Source organism: Pelophylax lessonae (assembly GCF_965119305.1).
Source record: "Pelophylax lessonae genome assembly, chromosome: 8".
Lineage (NCBI taxonomy): Eukaryota > Metazoa > Chordata > Amphibia > Anura > Ranidae > Pelophylax > Pelophylax lessonae.
This window is the reverse complement of record NC_138775.1, coordinates 111872941-111896918: the sequence shown is the minus strand read 5'-3', so window position 1 is coordinate 111896918 and position 23978 is coordinate 111872941. Positions and strand designations below refer to the sequence as shown.

Genomic DNA, 23978 nt, shown 5'->3' with positions numbered 1-23978 from the left:
ATGCCACCTGTAGAGAAGAGACCGTACTCACATTAGGCTGCATGGTGCGCGGGTAGGAGGCACGCTGGTGTAGGTGACCCGGCGGGATCCCAAGAATACCCCCGAAGGAGACTATTCACAGTGTCAGCAGGCTTGTCAGGAGCAATAGAGAACCAGATGGACCGCAGGAACCTGGGGGGAAGAAAAACATACCAGTAAAGGGAGAAAAAGAGAGAAAAGAAGACAACAGAAGAAGGAGAAAGTAGCAAGTACAAAGTCTTGCAAAGGGATGGGAATGCCGCAGGAAGAACCCACAGCTCCTCATCACATGTATGGATGCGTCCTGAACCAGTCAGGGCACATTCCTGAGGGAAGCCAGATGAAATCATCTAATGTCCGACAGGAGGAGGCACATTAAAGCCTCTCCGGCCATAGGGCACCAGCCCGGCAGTCTTGTAAAAGAAAAAATAGCAAAATTCAAGCACTAAAATCACCCCTAGGTATAGAGTATGGGGAGCTACCCCAAATGCACTATTAGGAGGTTAGGACTAGGTGAGGACGGGAAAAAAGGGTGTCTTAGGAAGGGGAAGATAGGAAGGGGAAAGCAGGAAGGGAAAACAAAGGGGGGGAACAGGGGAAGGGAAGGAAGGAAGGAGGGGGGAACAGTGGGAGACGGGTAATAAAAAAAAGGGGGGGTACTGGGGGGAAGAAGGAAGCTTTAGGCTCTACGGCAAATAAATAAGCAGTAAATACTGTGTAGTAGTCCCAGCATTCAAAAAAGAACCTTACCAGCGTGAGAACAAAAAGATGAGGTTAGTTAAGTCAAAAATTGTAAAAGAGATAGTTCGCTGGAAAAAATGAACAAAAAAACAGTCCGAAAACAGACCCAAAAAGGGGGCCAAAAAATGGAGGCAGGGATCATCATGGACCCCTCTCAGGCGAAGAAGGATGAATTTCGACGACCGAAGAAAGAAGATTCCCGAGGATCAATGCAGATTTCAGGGAGGCTTGACATCACGGTGGCACTTTGTTTGCTGCTTGTTCCAAACCGAGGATAAAGGGCTGATCGGTGGGGGTCGCTTGGAAGATTCTCTCCTGGAAGTGGATGGGGCAGGGGCAGGGTCTCTGGTGATAATACCCAGATACAGGAGCATGCCTTCACCCTCCTGGAAGTTGGAGAAGCTGTGCGTCTTGTTCTGAAATTTAAAATTCAGCCAGAAGGGGAAGGACCACCAATATTTCAGCGTCCGGGCAGATAGATCTAGTGTAAGCGGCTTCAAAGCTCTGCGGCGTTGAATAGTGAAGGGGGAGAGGTCAGCGAAGAGTTGAATCTTGTGGCCTTGAATGGATAGATTCTCTCTACCCCTACTCTTTTTCATGAGCTTCTCCTTAACCCCATAAAAGTGAGTTTTGACAATAACGTCTCTGGGAAGGCCATCTTTGCGGGGTGGTTGTAGGGCCCTGTGTGCCTGGTCAAGCTCCAGGCGATGGTCAGAAATGTCTGGAATGAGATCCTTAATAAAAGCTTTAATTGTGGTAGGAATGTCCGTGATAGTTTCAGGGATCCCCCTGACCCTGAAATTCAGGCGTCTGCTTCTGTTTTCCAGATTATCCAGCTTACTAAGTGCTGTGTCTAGCTGATCTTGAATAGTCTGGATGCACGCAGTATTTTGGTTGGCCCTTGCGACCGTTTGATCCATAGTGCTCTCAATCGTGCCAAGGTTCTGGAGTTCCGCCTTAATGGATCCTGTGATTTGTGAGGCAGTATGAGCCAGGCCAGTGGCTAGTATCTCTGAGAACCTAGCCATTAATAATGAAATGTCTGGAAAGTGTCCTGGGGAGTTGAGGCCTAGTTGGTGAGGGAAAGCCAGGGCCTCGGGTGAATGCAGCCCTGGGATCCCTGGGGCCTGCTCCAGGGTTCTGCTGAGGAGAGATTCCGTGGAGGCCGGTGATGCTAGTGGGGGCTGTGGAATGTATGCGGGGGTCGCTGGGGAGGACCAGGGATCTGGGGAGGCCGATGGGGTATCCATAGCACAGGCTATCACTTCTACCTCCTGTGCGCCGCGGTCCTCTGAGGGGAGAGAAGGCGTGGTCGCCATCTTGGCCGGGTCCCGCTCCGGGGATGAAAAGAGAAGACGGCGGGAAACCTCTCTCCGGTGACCCGCGACATCCAAAGGGAGGAAGGGGCAGCTGCCAAGGCCAAATGCGGGGCTTAGTGCGCTCCGATGCCGGTGCTGGTGCCTGTTGTAGACCGGGGAGGCGCGGCGCTCCGGGCTAAGCTTCCATATCGGAGCAGCCACGCATGCGCACTCCACCACAATGGATTTGAAATGAAACAAAGATGTGCTTTAACTGCAGACTTTCAGCTTTACTTTGAGGGTATTTACATCCAAATCAGGTGAACGGTGTAGGAATTACAACAGTTTGTATATGTGCCTCCCACTTTTTAAGGGACCAAAAGTAATGGGACTGATTAACAATCATAAATCAAACTTTCACTTTTTAATACTTGGTTGCAAATCCTTTTGAGTCAATTACAGCCTAAAGCCTGGAACGCATAGACATCACCAGACGCTGGGTTTCATACCTGGTGATGCTCTGCCAGGCCTCTACTGCAACTGTCTTCAGTTCCTGCTTGTTCTTGGGGCATTTTCCTTTCAGTTTTGTCTTCAGCAAGTGAAAATGCATGCTCAATCGGATTCACGTCAGGTGATTGACTCGGCCATTGCATAACATTCCACTTCTTTCCCTTGAAAAACTCTTTGGTTGCTTTTGCAGTATGCTTCAGATCATTGTCCATCTGCACTGTGAAGCGCCGTCCAATGAGTTCTGAAGCATTTGGCTGAATATGAACATATAATATTGCCTGAAACACTTCAGAATTCATCCTGCTGTTTTTGTCAGCAGTCACATCATCAATAAATACAAAAGAACCAGTTCCATTGGCAGCCATACATGCCCACGCCATGACACTACCACCACCATGCTTCACTGATGAGGTGGTATGCTTTGGATCTTGAGCAGTTCCTTTCCTTCTCCATACTCTTCTCTTCCGATCACTCTGGTACAAGTTGATCTTGGTCTCATCTGTCCATAGGATGTTGTTCCAGAACTGTGAAGACTTTTTTAGATGTTGTTTGGCAAACTCTAATTTGGCCTTCCTGATTTTGAGGCTCACCAATGGTTTACATCTTGTGGTGAACCCTCTGTATTCACTCTGGTGAAGTCTTCTCTTGATTGTTGACTTTGACACACATACAACACATACACCTACCTCCTGGAGAGTGTTCTTGATCTGGCCAACTGTTGTGAAGGGTGTTGATGAGCTCACCGGTGCGTTCTTTCTTTTTAACCTCCCTGGCGGTATGATTATGTCAGGAATTACATACCAGAAGCGGTACAATTGTTTTCATGGAAATTTGGCGTTATGTATTATAGGCCTACAATTCTTAGTAATTACTGACTTAAACCTGACCAAAACAAGAGTCTAGTAGACATCCCAGATGTGATAAATTTGAAACACAAACGCATGAATTATAATCGAATCAATAATATAATTTTATTACTTAATATATAATATATATAATAAAATTATATTATTGATTAGATTATAATTCATGCATTATATATTATATATATATATATGTGTGTGTGTATATATATATATATATATATATATATATATATATATATATGTGTAACGCATTAAGTATAATTGAATCAATAATATAATTTTATATATATATATATATATATATATATATGTGTGTGTGTGCATATATATATATATATATATATATATATACACATATATACATATATATATATATATATATATATATATATATATATATATATATATATATATATACAGTATATGCATATATATATATATATTGCTGCTGCAGGGAACGGAACTAGGAAGTCATCACACCGACGGAGGACGGAGGAGCGGCGGGACTCTTGGCTGGCGGTCACAGCAATGAGAGATCATCGCTGGATTGCCAGGAGAAGGTAAGAGAACACTGCTGCTCTCTCTGCACATCCACCCCGAGCGTGACTCGGGGTTACCGATCCTAACCTAAAAAATCCACCCCGAGTCACGGGATTACCGCCAGGGGGGTTAAGGATGTTCCAGCCAAAGATTCCAAATGCAAATAGCACACTTGAAATGAACTCTGGACCTTTTATCTGCTCCTTGTAAATGGGATAATGAGGGAATAATACACACCTGGCCATGGAACAGCTGAGCAGCCAATTGTCCTATTACTTTTGGTCCCTTAAAAAGTGGGAGGCACATATACAAACTCTTGTAATTCCTACACCGTTCACCTGAGTTGGATGTATATACCCTCAAATTAAAGCTGAAAGTCTGCAGTTAAAGCACATCTTTTTTGTTTCATTTCAAATCCATTACAGAGCCAAAAAGATTAGAATTGTGTCAATGTCCTAATATTTATGGACCTGACTATATTTCCACTATTAAACACGAGGATATTATTTGGTGCACTTTAATGGGTCTATGTGTGTGCATATGCCCTTAAATAGCAACAAGAGTGTGGTTTGGGTTTCTTTTTTTTTTTTTTTAGTAGGTGACAGGTATTTGGTAGATTTGTATATATATATATATATATATATATATATATACCCTTAAACAAAATAAATTTAGTAGATAGAGCACTTTTCCTTCCTCCCCCCCCCCTATTTTTTTGGAGAAAGAAAGAAGGGAAAGGAAAAGAGGGGGGCGTGGCTTGGCACGCGGGAGAGAAGGCTGCTCAGTGAAGGAGCTCCACTGGCAGTATGGCTCTCACTCCACTCTTTGGCTTACAAACACTTCAATATGGGCAGAATGTCAAAGGCTGGCACCCACAACAAGCACCAGCGCTCTGGGGGCTCCTCCAATGGCAAGATCATCCCAGATTTATTCAGATCATACTCTCAGGGGCGACAGAGCGCGGTAGGCCCCAAGATGGCGCGGGTGCCGGATCATGAGGAGGAGGAGGACTTTAAAGGGGAATCACTGGCTGCTTCAGAGGACATGGTAGGAGACATCGCACAAAATGATCATCCTCTTTAATGATATGACTGCCATTGTGGCTGACATTAAAGGATCCTTCCTCCCCAGCTATAACTGATCTGAAAATGGACATCATTAGACTTACAGAGCAAATGGCTGCTGGAGAAAGGGCAGGGAAACATAGAGAAAAGGCAATTCAGAGACTGGAAGAAGTCACCCTGACCCACTCTAACCATTTCATTGCTATGAATCGGCAACTGGAGGACTTAGATAATAGAGACAGATGTAACAATATCAGGATCAGGGGTATACCCGAAGCAATTCAGAATGATCAGATCAGGCCTGCATTACACTCCATTTTTAATGGTCTACTGGAAAGACCGGCCGAATCACCTTTCAAATTCGATAGAGCTCATAGGGCCCTTAGACCGCAAACCCCTGATACGCCCCCCCCCCCCCCCAGAGAAATCATTTGCTGTTTATCCAACCATCCTCTGATGGAAGAAACTCTGCTTAAGGCCCGACAGAATGATCAGGTCATCTTCAATGACCAACCCATACAGCTTTTTCAGGATCTTTCACCCATCACCCTGAAGAATAGAAGGGCTGTTAAGCCCCCGCTAGAAGTCCTGAGAAACAAAAATATCTCTTATAGGTGGAAATTCCCTTTTGCCATACAAACTACCTTTAATGGCAGGCAATATTTGCTTCGAACACCTGAGGACTTACCTGCTTTCTGCATGAACTTACAGATTTACCTGATTGCTCTACCAGAATGGTATGATGAGTATTTGCTACCTCCCCCGGTGTCCAACACTCCATCGGTCTCAGGCCCTTCACCCCTGTGATCCCCTCCTCAGAAAGGAGGAAGAAACAAAAACAACGGGGCCTGAACAATATGTTTGTTTCCCCTCCTAAAACGCCTAGGACCAGGGATCACAAGTAATCCAAATGAAGCATGTGCATTTAAATCCTCTGCTTGGTTTCTACATACATTCTGCTGTTCTCTACTCAGTTTTCCTTCGCCTCATTTAAATTGCTACCTTTAAACTTTATGGCAGGTCTTTGCCCTATGCTATATTATTTTTTGTCACTAGATAGTAGCATAACTCCTCCTCTGTTTTGCATTAGACATTCAAATTTGTTTTTTCATGCAATATGGCTTTTAGCCCACTAGATGGTGATGAGTGTCCAGGCATTGTCTATGACAGTTCCCCAACAAATTACTTTATTGCTTTACCAACAGATGGCAGTGTTTTGTTTTTCTAACATGCCATTCTATTCCTTTAGATTATGACATCTATTTTTTTATGGACAATCAACAGGCTTGGAACTTTGGCTTTCCTGGATCTGGATTTGCTGCCCTGGGAACCCCTTGCCCTCCCATGAGCACGTGACTTGACTACATAGACTTCCATCCTGAGCTGTCATTTACAGGACCCTCCCAGGCCTTTCCACTAAAGCTGCTTTTCTTATGCTCTTATGATCTTATTTTCTCTTAGTATCAATAACTGTCATTGCTTTGCATACCTTCTCCCCTCATCTGATCTCATTGCAGCGGTTGTTACAGCACTGATTGATTGTGGCCTGGAGAAGGCGCGGGAAGATCACCAGACCCTCAGCTTTGAACATATCTGGTCATGGACGCATGGATACTTGGCTCACTAGAAGGAAAGTATTTGCTTTATAATTTTCAAGCCTTATGACTGTTTTTTTTTCCATTCTGGGATTCAGCATTTGTCTTCTATTGTGCAGTGAGGTTGCTTGGCATACTCCCCATTATTCTTAGGGGGTTAACGGGGTTCTTACTTCCCTACACTGACGGTTCAACAGAGAAGGCGATGCCATGGTTTTCTCACATTGTTCTCTAGCTGCACTCTGAACAGGTTTTCGACTTTGTGAGAAAGACCTCTACTGAAGACAACATGGCATTGACAGTGAGCAACGTTTAATCTTTGTGCTAATGATCATCTGCTTCTTGGAGCTGAACTCTAAAAGATTTGAGTTGGGGGAGGGGGCAGGGTCCGTGCCCTGGGGGGTCTTGGGGCGCTGGGTTTCTCTCTTCGCCCCTTAAATGGATTTCACTGGGGGGGGGGTGCTGGTGCCCTTGGGGCCCCGGGTCATGGACCTCACGCTGCTATAATCTTCTTCCATTAACTGCAATTTAACATGTCTATGCTTGAAGGGGGTTTGCAATGAGTTGATGCCATATGAAGTGGACTACCCCAGGGGACTTCTTCGGAGGCTCCATGGGATACCTCACCAGACACCATTATTAATACCCGCAAATTTGTTTATGTAATTTACTTTCTGCTACCTTGATGCAGGCACACTCAGTGGGGTAAATACCTGCTACATCTTTAGCTGTTACTCTTTATAGTGTTCTAACACTTTCTATTTCTTATTTTTTTGGAGACCGTACTGCTTCGGGCCCATACTTGAGATAGTTCTCGTTACATCTCATCCTGGGTGGTAGCTCTACCGGGGTCGCACTTCCACTTTTCTCAAAAGGAAATTTCTGTTAAGAAATAGCTGTTTGAATAATCTTGGTTCATTCCTACCGATTGTAGTGATCTCAAGTATACTTGTTGCTGCTGAGATCACAGTTTACTATACAGTCTTTTTCTCACTCACTTTTTCTCTTATTTCGGTGGGCGGGTTCAATTTCTCTCTTCTTTTTCTTTCTCACTCCTAAAACATGGCCTAATAGTACTTGGGGAAAGACCCTTTGCTTGTTTCCCATAATGTGAATAGCCTTAACATTCCAGAGAAGAGAAGGCGTTTGTTATTTGAGCTTAAAAAAAAAAAAGTTCAGATAGTTTTCTTACAGGAAACCCATTTCCGAGGTCCTAGTACTCCAAAACTCACCGATAAGTACTTTCCTAAATCATTTTTTGCCTCTAATACGCAGGCTAAAACCAAGGGAGTGGCAAGCTTGTTAAGCAGGAATTCTACTATCTTAGTAGACAAACAGTTATCAGATTCTGAAGGGAGATATCTATTCTTATCTGGCTCTCTCAATGGGAAGCCAGTAACATTGGCCAACGTTTACTTCCCAAATAAGGCTCACATCTCTTTTTGTAAACACATTACTGACGAACTCAAAAGCTTTGCCCAGGGATGCATAATTGTAGCTGGGGATTTTAATATTCCCTTGAAACCTACACAAGACACATCCACTGGCAAAACTTGTATTTCAAATAAAATTCTTAAAAAGATCAAATCCCTTCTTAAATCCTTGACCCTGATAGACACTTGGAGGGCACTCCACCCTACGGACAAGGACCTTACCTTTTATTCTGCTCCCCATCACAGATATACGAGAATTGATTACATTTTTATCACCCAAAGGGACCTCTCTGAGTTGACAGAGGCAGAGATCGGTCTGATCTCTCTTTCTGATCATGCTCCTGTCTCTATAAACTTTACGGTCATTCCACCCAGAAAACACGATTTCAATTGGAGACTGAATTCCTCTTTACTAGTAGACCTTGAAATTCAACTTAATATACAAACCTCACTCACCAATTACTTCAGGGAGAATTGCTCACCTGACTTGTCCCCACTCACCATATGGGAACCTCACAAAAGCATGATCAGGGCCAAATAATTAAATATGGTGCAAAGAAAAAAAGAGATCGGGAAGCCCAAGTAAATTGAATCATTGCCAAAATAACATCACTCGAAGCCCAACATAAACAGTCCCTAACCCTGAAATTGGAACAAGAGTTCCAACTTCCCTCACTTATCACTTAGAAAATTCTCTCACTAATCCCTTAGATGCTAGAATTAGATGGTCACTAGAGATGGCCTTGCGGTTCACGGCGAACTTTACTTGTTCGCTACCCGCCAAATTTTCGGACACATGGCGTCGTTCGTGGCGGCCATATTTGTTTACATTGGGGAGAACTTTGACCCATGACACAGCCGTCAGGTGGAACGGGACAGCCAATTGAAACATTCCAGCACATGGACAGTCCCCCTGCCCTATAAATAGACCTGACATGGCGGCCATTTCACATTCCGTTTTCTGCCAGTGTAGGGAGAGGTCTGCTGTGCTCATCAGGGAGAGTTTGCTAGACACATATAGTGCTGTGAAGATCCACAAAAGTCCTTTCCAGGGCTGGTATTTCGGTATAGGCCTTCTACAGTCTCTTTTCAGGTTAGGGACAGGTATCCAGTGGTTGCTTTAGGGGCAGTTAGAGATCGGCTGCAGTCACAAATCGCTCTGTCAATGTCCACAAAAGTCCTTCTCAGGGTTGGTATTTCGGTATAGGTCTAGTACCTTTTGAGCTTAGGGAGAGGTATCCTGTGGTTGCTGTAGGGGCAGTTAGAGATCGGCTGCAGTCACACAGAAATCGCTTTGTCAATGTCCACAAAAGTAATTTAAAATGATCCAATGTCGTTTTAGGGTCTATTACAGTCTCTTTAACATGAGGGCCAGGTATCCTGTGGTTGCTTTAGGGACAGTAAGATATCGTCTGCAGTCGCACAGAAAGCGCTTTGTCAATGTCCACAAAAGTCATTTAAAATGCTCCAATGTTGTTTTAGGGTCTATTACAGTCTCTTTACTATAGGGCCAGGTATCCTGTGGTTGCTTTAGGGACAGTTACATATCGGCTGCAGTCGTACAGAAATCGCTTTGTCAATGTCCACAAAAGTCATTTAAAATGCTCCAATGTCGTTTTAAGGTCTATTACAGTCTCTTTAACATGAGGATCAGGTATCCTGTGGTTGCTTTAGGGACAGTTAGATATCGGCTGCAGTCACACAGAAATCGCTTTGTCAATGTCCACAAAAGTAATTTAAAATGCTCCAATGTCGTTTTAGGGTCTATTACAGTCTCTTTAACATAAGTGCCAGGTATCCTGTGATTGCTTTAGGGACAGTTAGATATCGGCTGCAGTCGCACAGAAATCGCTTTGTCAATGTCCACAAAAGTCATTTAAAATGCTCCAATGTAGTTTTAGGGTCTATTACAGTCTCTTTAACATTAGGGCCAGGTATCCTGTGGTTGCTTTAGGGGCAGTTAGATATCGGCTGCAGTCGCACAGAAATTGCTTTGTCAATGTCCACAAAAGTCATTTAAAATGCTCCAATGTCGTTTTAGGGTCTATTACAGTCTCTTTAACATTAGGGCCAGGTATCCTGTGGTTGCTTTAGGGGCAGTTAGATATTGGCTGCAGTCGCACAGAAATCGCTTTGTCAATGTCCACAAAAGTCATGTAAAGGACAAAAATATACCGCCACAGAATAAACCAGCGGGGCTCGCCACCCCTAGACACCAATCCATTCAGGATTACTTGATTAACAGCGGCTTGCCCATTTTACCCCAGGAAACTTTTGCAGAACTTGAGAGGAACATCTCTTCTGAAGAAACCAAGGCAGCTATCAATGATTTAAAAATCAGGAAAAAGCCCTGGCCCGGATGGTTTCTCGTCCCAATAATATAAATTGCTTGAAAACTCTTTAACGCAACCACTCACTGATGCATTCAATGTCCTTACCAAACATCACAAACTCTCTCAGGAATTTTTGCTGGCCCACATTTCGGTCATACCAAAAGCTGACAAGGACCCTTCCAATTGTGAGAATTACAGGCCCAGCTCGCTTTTAAATATTGACCTAAAACTTCTGGCTAAAATTTTGGCAAACAGACTCCGACCTCTTCTTGCCCATATTATTGGGCAAGAGCAAGTGGGTTTCATGCTGGGCAGGGAAGCCAGAGACAACATTATCAAATCCTTAATTTTAATCCATGGCGTCCGCAAATCCAATGTCAAAGGCCTTCTGTTATCCACTGATGCAGAAAAGCCCTTAGACGGGGTCTCCTGGGACTACCTGCTGTCCACCTGTGAACACATTGGTCTTGGCGACAACATGATGTCGTGGATCCAAGCGATCTACTCGGGTCCTACAGCCAAAGTCAAAATAAATAATTTACTATCGGAACCTTTCCACATGCAAAATGGTACCAGACAGGGCTGCCCCTTATCACCCCTACTGTTTATTTTGTCTCTGGAGCCCCTGATCAGAACCATAACTTGGATGAGGCAGTTCATGGGTTTCACATAGGTTAAAGAGAATATAAATTATCAGCTTATGCTGATGACTTGCTTTTTTACATTTCTCAGCCTCACATCTCCATCCCCTATCTTAATAAACAGTTTCAACTTTTCAGATATCTCTCAAACTTTAAAATAAATCATAGCAAATCAGAAGCTCTGAACCTAACCCTCCCCCCAGATCTAGTGAAAGTAACTGTTGCTAACTGTCCATATAGATGGGAAAAATCCTCCCTAAAATATTTAGGCATCAAACTCACCCCGAACTTAGACTCCCTCTTTGAGACTAATTTCCTGCCCCTTCTTAAAATGATAGAGAATGATCTAAAAGACTTTGATATAAAAAAAATGTTGTTGTTCGGTAGGGCAGCCATTTTAAAAATGACTGTTCTGCCAAGACTTTTATACCTATTTTATGCACTGCCAATAGCAATCCCATCATCTTTTTTCTGTAAGCTGACCACTCTACAGAGAGCTTTCATTTGGGCTAATAAACACCCTCAAATTCGACTTAAATATTCCCAATTACCAAAATTAAGAGGTGGAATGGGAGTACCTGACTTTCATGAGTACTGCTATGCCACACATTTCACGAGGGTACTTGATTGGCACTGCCAAAATATAAATAAGGATTGGGTCAATCTTGAGAGACAGTGGACTAACTTTCCTTCACACTTTATTTTGTGGTTTGATCCCCTTAATTATCCATCTGCTATCAGACATCATCCCCTGATTAACACTACTCTGAACATATTTCATAAAGTGGCCACCAGACATAACTTATCCTTGAACTCTAGTCCTCTAACACCACTTTTCAATAACCCAGATTTTCCACTGGGCATCGGAAATACTTTTCTGCTCCTATATTCCAAGGGTAAGACTCACCCTATGTTGGTTACTCATTGCTTTCGTAAATCTAAATTCCAATCTTTCTTATATATGGGGGAGAAGTGTTCCTTGGATGACCCATTGAAATTTTGGACATATGTACAAATACATGACTTTATTATTAACCATAAGCAGAAATGTTTGCTCATGAGACCTCTGACCGGCTTTGAAGAAATGTGCCTTAACCAGATTCCGATCAAAGGGACCACTTCCCAATCCTACAAATGGCTTATTGAAGCCCCTGCAGATTTTGTTGACAAATGAAAACAAACATGGGAACAGGATTTGGGATGCTCAATGTCACCTGACAAATGGGAAAAAGCTTGTTCTTTCTCACATACATTTTCTCTAAGCACCCACTTAGAGGAAACCTCCTATAAGATTAGAACCCAATGGTACAGGACTCTGGTACAGGTACTGTCAAAATTAAGCTCTGGTTCCCCCGAAGCTCTGATTTATGTTGGCGATGCAACTCTGCAAAGGGCACATTTCTCCATATTTGGTGTTCATGTCCGAATATACAAAGTTATTGGAAAGGGGTCCAATGGATGAAACACATTACAGAAACCAGTAAAGAATTGGATGCCACTTGCTGCACATTAATAAACTTTCCTACAGCAGATACACAAAATATCTCACATGACATCTTCTTAATGTGGCTAAATCTCTCAACCCTATATATTGGAACTCTAAATATATTCCTACAATCTCTGAGCGGTTGTCTAGGATTTCCCTGATATACTGTATGATATGGCAATCAAATTGGAAAAAAATTATCGGTTCCACAGGCTTTGGGACCCTTGGCAATCGTTTGTCCTCTTGGAAGAATATAGCAATCTGGTACTTAGCTGACTTGATTTGTTTATGTCTCGGATATGCTGACACAGGCAATAACTGTCCTTACTTTCTGCAAACTTTTCTATTATGGGTTTTTTTTTCTTTCTCTCTCTCTCTCTGTCTTCACTCGTCTCTTCTTCCCTTTTCTTCCCGTTACCTTTTCATGTCATTCACCTCTTTCTGGGTGATATGGAAGGTTTGTGGCCGCCCACTATTAGGGGAACCACATCTCAGGTAATTTTGGTTGCAGTTAGGGGATTAAACTTCCTCTAACTTATTGGTAACATGTTTTCTCACAAACAATACCGCATTGAATGTTCCTTTACATTTCTACTTAACGTGTGTCTGTGAACCTTTGCTCATAGTTATGTTTATTATTGTGAGAAAAAAAAATGGAAAAGAGGGGTAAAGACAACAAAAAATATATTTTTGAAATTTTGTGTAAACTTATATCTTTCCATATTGTTATACTGTAATGTCTTATTATTTTCAATGTATATTGGTTTTGTATGTGAAGAACTTTAATAAAAATATTTAAAAGAGAACATGAGGGTTCATGATGTTTTTTTCCTTACTGGAGCCTTGGAACTGGGAGATGCATGAGGAGAAGAAGCGCTGCTCTTGAGATGATCTCTGGCAGAAGGAGAGGAGGAAGGGGTTTCCTCCATGTCTGATAGCTGTTCCTCATTATCTGGCCGGGAATGTGCTGCAGCCGCATTCCTTTGTGGCGCAGCGGCGGCGCCATCTTGGTTCCTTCCCTGCTCTGGCTGTGTGAAGATGTGTCAGCTGGCAGGGAGCTGTTGGTCTGTTCTTTTTTCGTGACATCGCCGCCGGGAGCAGAGAGAAGCCGCCCGAGTCTATTGGAGCCTGAACTGGCTGTTTAGCCTGAGGTTGCTGAATGTTTTAGTCTCACTGGAAGCAGAGCTCTGCTCTCATGCGGCCATCAAGAAGTGCAGGCCAAGCTCCACCCGGGTAATCTAGAATATTTAATCCATGGGGTCTACACCTCTAGGAACCTTTTATGGTCATCAGTAAGTACACTTGTGAGATTTTTCCTGATGATGCATGCATTTGCAAACTGCATTAAAATACGAGCATTATACATTTGCTGGGACACTTCCTAGAACATTCCAATGGTGGAACGCATACTTGTGCTTATGTACAGCGACCTGACAGTGAGAGACAGCTGGAAGTTGCACATGTTGAGCGCACCATTCTACTAAGATATTGCGAGTACATTTATTTTATTCTGTTATGAGCTTTTACTACAATAAAACATGCTACACTATATATTATCCTCTTGTAGTCCCTCCTGGAGCATTTTATTATAGTATTATAAGGTAGGAGTGAGGAGAGAGGTGCTTGCTGGAGAATTGGAATCTGTTCCTATGAGAAGTAGATCTGTTTACTTTCTGCTTGATGGTCACTGTGTGGCTGAAAGGTTCTGGTGAGCATACTGTATATACAAATATTTTTTCACTTGGCGAAGCACAGTAATTGGAAGATTTGAGCACTGGAATTCCTCAAGGACCAAGGTGTTTGGCTATCCTTAAAGATATACAGACTTTTTATGCTATAGATCAGCTTAGTAAATGAGCAGAAGCTCTGCTGACTTCCATTATACAATTTTTTCCATTATTTGTTATTTTTTTATTTTCCCTGGATATGATTGAGTATTCTTTGCAAAGTGAAGCTTTACCTCATTTACTAAGATCTAGAGCAATTGCACTTGCAGAGTGCAAGTGCACTTTACAAAGTGCACAGTCTAGTTGCCTTTAGTAAATCAATTCAAGTGTTGTCTGACCTCCATAAATTGCATGAATTGATTCCAGGCCTTGGCAATAGTTTGTGGTGCAGTCAGCAGGATCTGCTGCCAATCTTCCTCAGCCTGGTGTACCCTTAGGTATTTTTCCCACATGGATATGTAAGTGTGAACTGTTGTAGTGTTAAGGCAAATGGGATGAAAGTAAACAATGAAGATCAATTTGGGGGAAAGGAGTATATGATAGCAAATGTGTTCAAAGGGAAATTATCTGGTTGAAAAGTTTATGATTGGTGTCAAAGAGGAGATCCAATGTTTAATTTGCATATATCAAAACATTTCCTAGTGGGGAGCTTGGAATTTTTACATGGATTGCAGCCTAGTTGTAGACATAATTTCCATTAAGAAAGGAGTATAGATACCAATGATATCAATGATACCAATGATAGGTGGCAGGGGATTCCAAGAGCCTGGAGAGATTAGGTGTTTTTTTTTTTTTTAAATCTCTTGCCAAACTCATACCACCACAACCTTCTGTTAGGTTGCACCTGCATACTCTCCATGTAGGCTGTAGTCATTGACACCTAATCTGAAACACATGACTCTCATTTCATTGATTTCAAGTGGCAATAAATGTAGGGGTGTACTTAATTTTTCCACCTGACAAATCTGCATTTTTTTTTTAATGAACCTCTTTAGACCCGTTGCTTGCCTCTTCAGGCTACAGGGAGAAGGAACAAATAGATTTTTAGTAAAAAGAAGCACATAATACACACATTAACACTTGTTAGGCACACACTTAACCCCTTCCCAGCCAGTGTTGTTAATACAGTGACAGTGTATAGTATTATCACTGTAAAATCTCAACACCTGTGGGTGCATACAAAGTATGGCTGCAAATTGCAATCATCCTGAGTGCAAACAAACAATGATTTTGATGATCTGAAAAGTGTAGTTTGAAAAGACCAAATTGCAACCTGTGTTTATTTTTATTTTTTTATGATTTTGAATGATGGGAGAAAGTATGGTCAGAATTTGTGCATCAGGTTATACTACAGCATATTAAAATCTTAAAGGCGGAATTTGCCTTTATGGAAAAAAAATAATCCATATATTTTTTCAGAAAACAAATAATTGCATTTATTATTCTCCTGCAGAAGCCTGGAAAGCATTGCATCCATAATCAGTAGATCACAGGTGCTTTGTAGTCTTCTGCAGACACGTCCTCTGACTTTCAGCCTGTACAGTATGTACCTCTGTATGGGGTTTCTGTTTGAAAGCCAGGGGACATGTCAGTGGACTATGAAAGCACTCATTAGTGCTCCCTGCAGCCCACTGAAACTACAAGTCAATCTGCTGTGGTCACAGATGGTGCTTGTAGTTTATTAATTCACAAAAATATGTGAAGAAATGATGTGACTTTGAGGGTGAAACCCAACACAGCTGTGCTGTTTTGAAAAAGTAACAGCGGGTTCAGGGAGAGGAACCCCCTCCTGCTATCACAGGAAGGGAGGAATTGGGGAGAACATGGGTGGGATATGTAACATGTCCCAAAGGTGAACTTAACCTTAAGTAACATAATAACCTAAAAAAATATATTTAGCATTTGTTGCCACAGTATGAAAAATCAGTTTTTCTAATGAAATTCTGATTTTACGAAAACAAACATAACATTTGTGACTAGTGTCAAATATTACACAGTTATGAATGCCTTTGCAACTCATATTCAATGTTAGTGATCATAAATGCCTTAAACTACAACCTAAAATATTAACCAGATTCTATTATTCCTCATTTCATTGCAGTATTCTTGGAATGCATATTTTTGGATGTAAATTCAGCCTAAGAACAGATTCTGGAGACACTGTACCTGATCGTAAAAACTTTGATTCTTTACTGTGGGCAATTGTAACAGTCTTCCAGGTTTGTTCTCTTTCTCTGTTAACTGTTCTATATTCAGCCTTATGTTTCAATGTGCCTCTTTTAAGTCTCATGCTTATTCATGAACTCTAAAATACTATTGATATCATCAACATACTACTGGAAGGAACTTTGAGGGAGATTTACTAAAACTGAAGCACTCACTGAATCCGGCGCAGCTGTGCCTACTAGCCAATCAGCTTCTAACTTCAGCTTGTTCAATTACGCTTAGGAAAAAAAATAAAAAATTGAAGCTGATGGTTTTGAAGCAGAGCTTCACTAGATTTAGCACTCTTCAGCTTTAGTAAATCCCCCTCCCCCCCATTTAGTCTAAATGGTAATGGGAAGTAAAACATGCTAAAGCTTCCCATAAACAGCAAAGGGCATTTGAATACAACAATCTGACCGCCAAAGTAACTTTCTTGTGATACATGTGGAAAAATACTGTGCTATCTATGAAATAGAAGCTGCCAGCACTACAATTGACATATACAATTGTCCATAAATCGCATAAAGAAAAAGTGCAGCGCACAATTAATATGCAATCAAAGAATTGTGCATATAGCGGTGAAGATTGGTTAAATAAACAATGTATTCATATCACAAAAAGTGTGTCCATAGTTCATATATCAATGTGAAAAGTACTGGGAAACCAAAAGTGAAGCTGAAGAGTTCAGTTATCTAAAAGTGTCAGTGAGAAAGAACCCAGCACCAACATAGAAGGCATATGCGCTCACCAGAAAATATGGACAAAGGCACCTCATAGTAAATGGGTCAAACAGGCCATATAATCCTCATAGGAGAAAGTAGTTACATAGTTACATAGTTACATAGTAGGTGAGGTTGAATAAAGTTCAATCGTGAGGGATGGTTGATCAAAGTGCATTCATATACTCCTGGGTTATGATGGCTTGGTCTCCCGGCAGCACACCGATATATGGAAATAAGCCAAAGTGCACATATATAGTGTAAAACTGTTTCAAATAGGATTTATGTAAATGGTAAAAACACTTACAGACAGGAAAAAATGTCTCAGACGAGTTTCGTCATAGATGACTTATTCATAGGGATTGCCAACCCGACTAATCACTATATATATATATATATATATATATATATATATATATATATATATATACCTTTGAAATATCGATAAATGTACTACACCTGTTGGCAGCGGTCCTGGAGCTGTACATCGACATAGTAATTCAAAATGGCGCCAGGGTGTGGCTCCAGGCCCAGTTTTAAATAAACCAGGCCTCAATATCAAAACGCATTGGGAGACTGTGAAAGAGGCCGTCCCTTCACCAGACAGGCGGAATGTACTGAACAAACTGACATCCGCACTCCAAGCCCCAATCTGGATACGGGAACGGACCTGATCACCAAAAGCGTACACATAGAGTAATTACACTAACAAATACATCACTTATACATCCTCAACTTGAATGGCAAAAAAGATCATGTGAATGTATATCTACATAAGTGGAAATGAATAGACAGGGAAAAAGTAATCAACTCAAGGACGACAGATGTCATAATGCACAATATAAAAGTGGGATCAATGTAAAAACATCAACCACCCACCAGACAGAGCGATAACATCTGATTATACAAATAACAATAAAACCAACTGAAAATCGTAAAACATAAAGCAATAAAAAAAACTGATGAGGGGCAACTCACTAAAAAGGTGACAAGGCCAACATCGGACCCCAAAAGGCTTCAGCAACCATTCTAAAATGCAAAAAAAAAAAGAAAAGGAAGAAAAATAGGTATAGAAAAAAAGTACCAAAAAAACGTATTATGTATTATAATGAGATACCAAGAGGTCACCTACTGTGAGGAGGTGATGAACCTCCAAAGACAATCGTCACCAACTACACATGGGTTCAAGATGCATTAATAAATGCATTAATGTCCCAATCTATATTAAGTCCATAAGGTGTATATGATTGCAAAGTGTATATCCAGTATGTTTCTAGATGTGAAATTGCTCTTTTGTTAGAGTTAGAGTTGTTCCATGGGGCAACAAAATTATCAATAATCCGAAAACTAGTTCCCTTGGGATCCTTATCGTGACAAAGTAAGTAGTGTTTTAGGAACACTGTTTGTAGTTTTGCTTTTTTTGATATTGGCAATGTGCTCATTGACTCTCACAGAAAAAGACCTGATGGTACGTCCTACATATTGTTTATTGCAAGGACAAGTCAGCAAGTAAAAAATATTAGTTGTAGCACAGGTGAAAAAAAAATGTAATAGGAAAAATAGAATTAGTGACCGTAGATTGAAAAGATAAGAACTTCCTCTTTAAAGTGACATTCCACCTACAAACATTACATCGCTTAAAGGGATAATAACATATATTATGGAAAAAAAAGAAGGTTTTATTGGTGGATTATTAACATTGGGGGTTAATTTTCCTTTTAGGGATGGAGCACCCCTAAAAATAACCCAGGAGTATATGGATGCACTTTGATCGACCATCCCTCACAATTAGAATACATTCTCCCATGAGGGTTATATGGCCTGTTTGACCCATTTACTATAAGGTACATGGGTCCATATTGTCTGGTGAGTGCATATGCCTTCTATGTTGGTGCTGGGTTCTTTCTCACTGACACTTTTGGATATCTGAACTCTTCAGCTTCACTTTTCCAGTACTTTTCACTTTTCTTTCCTCGTAACTGAGGTCCTCCACCACCCATATTAATTTAGTTGCCCTTCCCTGGATTCTCTCCAATTCCAGCTCATCGTTCCTGAGGACTGGTGGCCAGAATTCAACAGCATACTCAAGATGCGGCCAAATCAGAGTTTTGTAAAGTGGTAGAAATATAGATTTTCTCCTTTTTAATGTATGCTAATAGCAGTGGCGGCTGGTGCTCACAATTTTTTTTTGGGAGGGGGGGCGGAAACAGAAAAATGTAATAGGCATTGCTTCGCGGCAAAAAAATGCGGTAAAAAATTGCCTGACTTTGAGGTCACACAAGTGTGAAAGGGGCCTTCAGTAATCAAGGTACAGTGCCTTGAAAAAGTATTCATAGTCACCCCTTGAAATAATCCACACTTCATGTTAACTTACAACCAAAAACGTAAATGTATTTTATGTGATAGACCGGCACAAATTTGTGAAGAGGAAGGAAAATGATAAATGGCTGATTCTGGGCAGTCCCCAGTGTACTCTCCCCCCCCCTCCCCATTGAGGGTACAGTAGTAAGGGAGATAATGCATATGGAGATGAGGGATGTATAGATATGGGGGGGGGGGGGGTGTGATTTATATAAAGATAAGGGAGTGCAGTAAGTATGGAGATTGGAAGGAATATAGATATATATCTCTATATCACTATATCACTAAGAGGTTAAGGAGTTATATATTGCAATGAGTGGGTGCAGTGAGGGGTAATGCATGGAGAGAGCAGTAAGATTAATGTATGACAATAGGTGGGGGAAAGAGCAGGGGTTAATGATGTACACAAATGGGGGGTGGTGCAATAAATGGTAATTCATGGAGATGGAGGTGAGTAAGAGGTTAATGTATAGAGAGGTGCAGCAAAGGGTTAATGTTGTACACAGATGGAAGGGGTGCAATATGTGGTAATTCATGGATATGGGGTGTGAGTAATGGGTTAATGCATAGAGGGGGAACTTTGCGACCTTTTGCCACACTTCAGGCTTCAAACATAAAGATATAAAACTGTAATATTTGTGACGAATCAACAACAAGTGGGACACAATCATGAAGTGGAACGAAATTTATTGGATATTTCAAACTTTGTTAACAAATAAAAAACTGAACAATTGGGCGTGCAAAATTATTCAGCCCCTTTACTTTCAGTGCAGCAAACTCTCTCCAGAAGTTCAGTGAGGATCTCTGAATGATCCAATGTTGACCTAAATGACTAATGATGATAAATAGAATCCACCTGTGTGTAATCAAGTCTCCGTATAAATGCCCCTGCACTGTGATAGTCTCAGAGGTCCGTTTAAAGCGCAGAGAGCATCATGAAGAACAAGGAACACACCAGGCAGGTCCGAGATACTGTTGTGGAGAAGTTTAAAGCCGAATTTGGATACAAAAAGATTTCCCAAGCTATAAACATCCCAAGGAGATGTGCAAGCGATAATATTGAAATGGAAGGAGTATCAGACCACTGCAAATCTACGTGGCCTGGCCGTCCCTCTAAACTTTCAGCTCATACAAGGAGAAGACTGATCAGAGATGCAGCCAAGAGGCCCATGATCACTCTGGATGAACTGCAGAGATCTACAGCTGAGGTGGGAGACTCTGTCCATAGGACAACAATCAGTCGTATACTGCACAAATCTGGCCTTTATGGAAGAGTGGCAAGAAGAAAGCCATTTCTTAAAGATATCCATAAAAAGTGTCATTTAAAGTTTGCCACAAGCCACCTGGGAGACACACCAAACATGTGGAAGAAGGTGCTCTGGTCAGATGAAACCAAAATCGAACTTTTTGGCAACAATGCAAAACGTTATGTTTGGCGTAAAAGCAACACAGCTCATCACTCTGAACACACCATCCCCACTGTCAAACATGGTGGTGGCAGCATCATGGTGTGGGCCTGCTTTTCTTCAGCAGGGACAGGGAAGATGGTTAAAATTGATGGGAAGATGGATGGAGCCAAATACAGGACCATTCTGGAAGAAAACCAGATGGAGTCTGCAAAAGACCTGAGACTGGGACGGAGATTTGTCTTCCAACCAGACAATGATCCAAAACATAAAGCAAAATCTACAATGGAATGGTTCACAAATAAACATATCCAGGTGTTAGAATGGCCAAGTCAAAGTCCAGACCTGAATCCAATCGAGAATCTGTGGAAACAACTGAAAACTTCTGTTCACAAACGCTCTCCATCCGACCTCACTGAGCTTGAGCTGTTTTGCAAGGAGGAATGGGCAAAAATGTCAGTCTCTTGATGTGAAAAACTGATAGAGACATACCCCAAGCGACTTACAGCTGTAATCGCAGCAAAAGGTGGCACTACAAAGTATTAACTTAAGGGGGCTGAATAATTTTGCACGCCCAATTTTCCAGTTTTTTATTTGTTAAAAAAGTTTCAATAAATTTTGTTCCACTTCATGATTGTGTCCCACTTGTTGTTGATTCTTCACAAAAAATTACAGTTTTATATCTTTATGTTTGAAGCCTGAAGTGTGGCAAAAGGTCGCAAAGTTCAAGGGGGCCGAATACTTTCGCAAGGCACTGTATATATACATACACACACACTATTTTGTCAAAAGTATTGGGACGCCTGCCTTTACACGCACATGAACTTTAATGGCATCCCAGTCTTAGTCCGTAGGGTTCAATATTTAGTTGGCCCACTCTTTGCAGCTACACCAGCATCAACTCTTCTGGGAAGGCTGTCCACAAGGCTTAGGATTGTGTCTATGGGAATATTTGACCATTCTTCCAGAAGCGTATTAGTGAGTTCAGGCACTTGATGTTGGACGAGAAGGCCTGGCTCGCAGTCTTCGCTCTAATTCATCCCAAAGGTGTTCTATCGGATTGAGGCCAGGACTCTGTGCAGGCCAGTCAAGTTCCTCCACCTCAAACTCGCTCATCCATGTCTTTATGGACCTTGCTTTGGGCACTGGTCCAAATCATTTGGTGGAAGGGGGATTATGGTGTGGGGTTGTTTTTCAGGGGTTGGGCTTAGCCCCTTAGTTCCAGTGAAGGGAACTCTTAGGGCGTCAGCATACCAAGACATTTTGGACAATTTCACGCTCCCAACTTTGTGGGAACAGTTTGGGGATGGCCCCTTCCTGTTTCAACATGACTGCGCACCAGTGCACAAAGCAAGGTCCATAAAGACATGGACTTAGCATGGGTAGTGGAAAATTTACTTCAAGTGCAATAAGTTACATTATAATAGTAACTAAAACATATAAAATTAAGTGTAACAATCTAAAAAATAAAAATTCTAAAGTTCTCTACTGGTGTGAACCTTCCAACTAAAACATTTTTGCACTTAAATTGTATGACAAATATCTGTAGAGGGGTTCTATATCTATATCTGCTAAGTTTTGAAAAAGATATATGCCTTATTTTCCTTTTGATGTGTATTACATGTGAAATCACATATCTCTGGAATTATTGCACTCGAAGTTAATCTGTATGGCAAATATCTATAAGAGGAGTTTCTACCTTCATGTTTATGTCTTACTAAAACATGTGCTTAATCCTCTCAGAAGTCAGTAGGTAGAAAGAGTTCAACACATAAGCAGCGCTTAGCAAACCCTATACAGAGTCCACATAGAGAGTCCCCTTTTGTGAATGAGACAAAGTCCACAGGTGAGTAATATTCGCGGATGAAGGAGCAAGAAGAACTTCCACCACACCACGTGTCCCCCTTAGGTATTGCTCACTCACCAGAACTCTATGTCAAAGGAGCCTTTAAATATCCTCTCAGTATACCGGATGCTGACCACTCCGCGATCCTTAGGCACAGGCTCTCCCCAATCTGGATACCATACACCAAGCGATCGGCAATACTCCAGTATGATTCAATGTATCAGCAGTGAATATAAAAGCAAGAAAGGGGGGCTCATAGGGCAGTATATCGACACAAGTTTTATTGTTAAAATCCACCCAACCCCTCAATATATGCACTCACAGCAATCACATATAAGACTCTCATTGTACAAACAAATGGGCTGGTTTAGACCTCACCGCTCCGCTCCCGCTCCACTGTATCACTGTAACGATCTCAGACCTCAGCTCGCAATAGGCAGGATATGGAGGTGCGTCTCTAACAGCTGATGATAGATATTGTCGGGGTGTCCGCGTGCTCACGCCCTGACATGTTTCGCCATAACACTGGCTTCTACGGAGGGTGCGAGCACGCTGCACACCGCCTCCCTTTATCTCTCTCCTCTCCGGATGGTTAACCCCTTACTTCGGTGCACTATCACTTCTGACAGTTTGCCTGAGGGGAACCCGTCATGGATCATAGGAGGATTCTGGACACGGCTTTGCACACTCCCGCAATGTCGATGCATATATGTGGCTCTTATATGTAGCATTGTAAGCGACTCAGGAGATAGGCTAATAGTTGCTGGGGAGATAACATGCTACAACTGAGTTTGTGGATGTGCTTCGCCTATATTTACTAGACAAAAGAAATTGCTACAAAAATAAAAATAAAACAAATGATATAACTGTATCAATGTTCCTTCTAGAAAAGGCTACTAATCCATAAACCTTGTATCTACAGATTATAGCCACACACATCAAATCGACATGGAGATGTACATTGCCATTAATACATCAATCCAAACAATAATAGCTATTGCATATGGTGCATATTTATAAATTTATAATCATAATAGCAGCCAATATACATTATAACTAAAACAGATCAATATAAAATTGTGCTATACGATATGCCGGAATTTAAACACTAAATAACAGCTAAAATAAATTAGACGGGTATAACTACCAATCAGAAAATATGCACATTAAAATGCTAAAAAGATAATTA

At 41.6% G+C, this 23978-nt stretch overlaps 1 protein-coding gene across 1 annotated transcript in view; it reads left to right on the top strand.

The window, feature by feature from the left end:
- CACNA1I (calcium voltage-gated channel subunit alpha1 I) overlaps nucleotides 1–23978 on the top strand; it is a 2042880-nt gene that overhangs the window by 1142774 nt on the left and 876128 nt on the right. The window contains exon 11 of the mRNA XM_082266478.1: nucleotides 16354–16471. Coding sequence (XP_082122604.1) covers nucleotides 16354–16471 — 118 coding nt within the window. The remainder of the gene's footprint in view (nucleotides 1–16353; nucleotides 16472–23978) is intronic.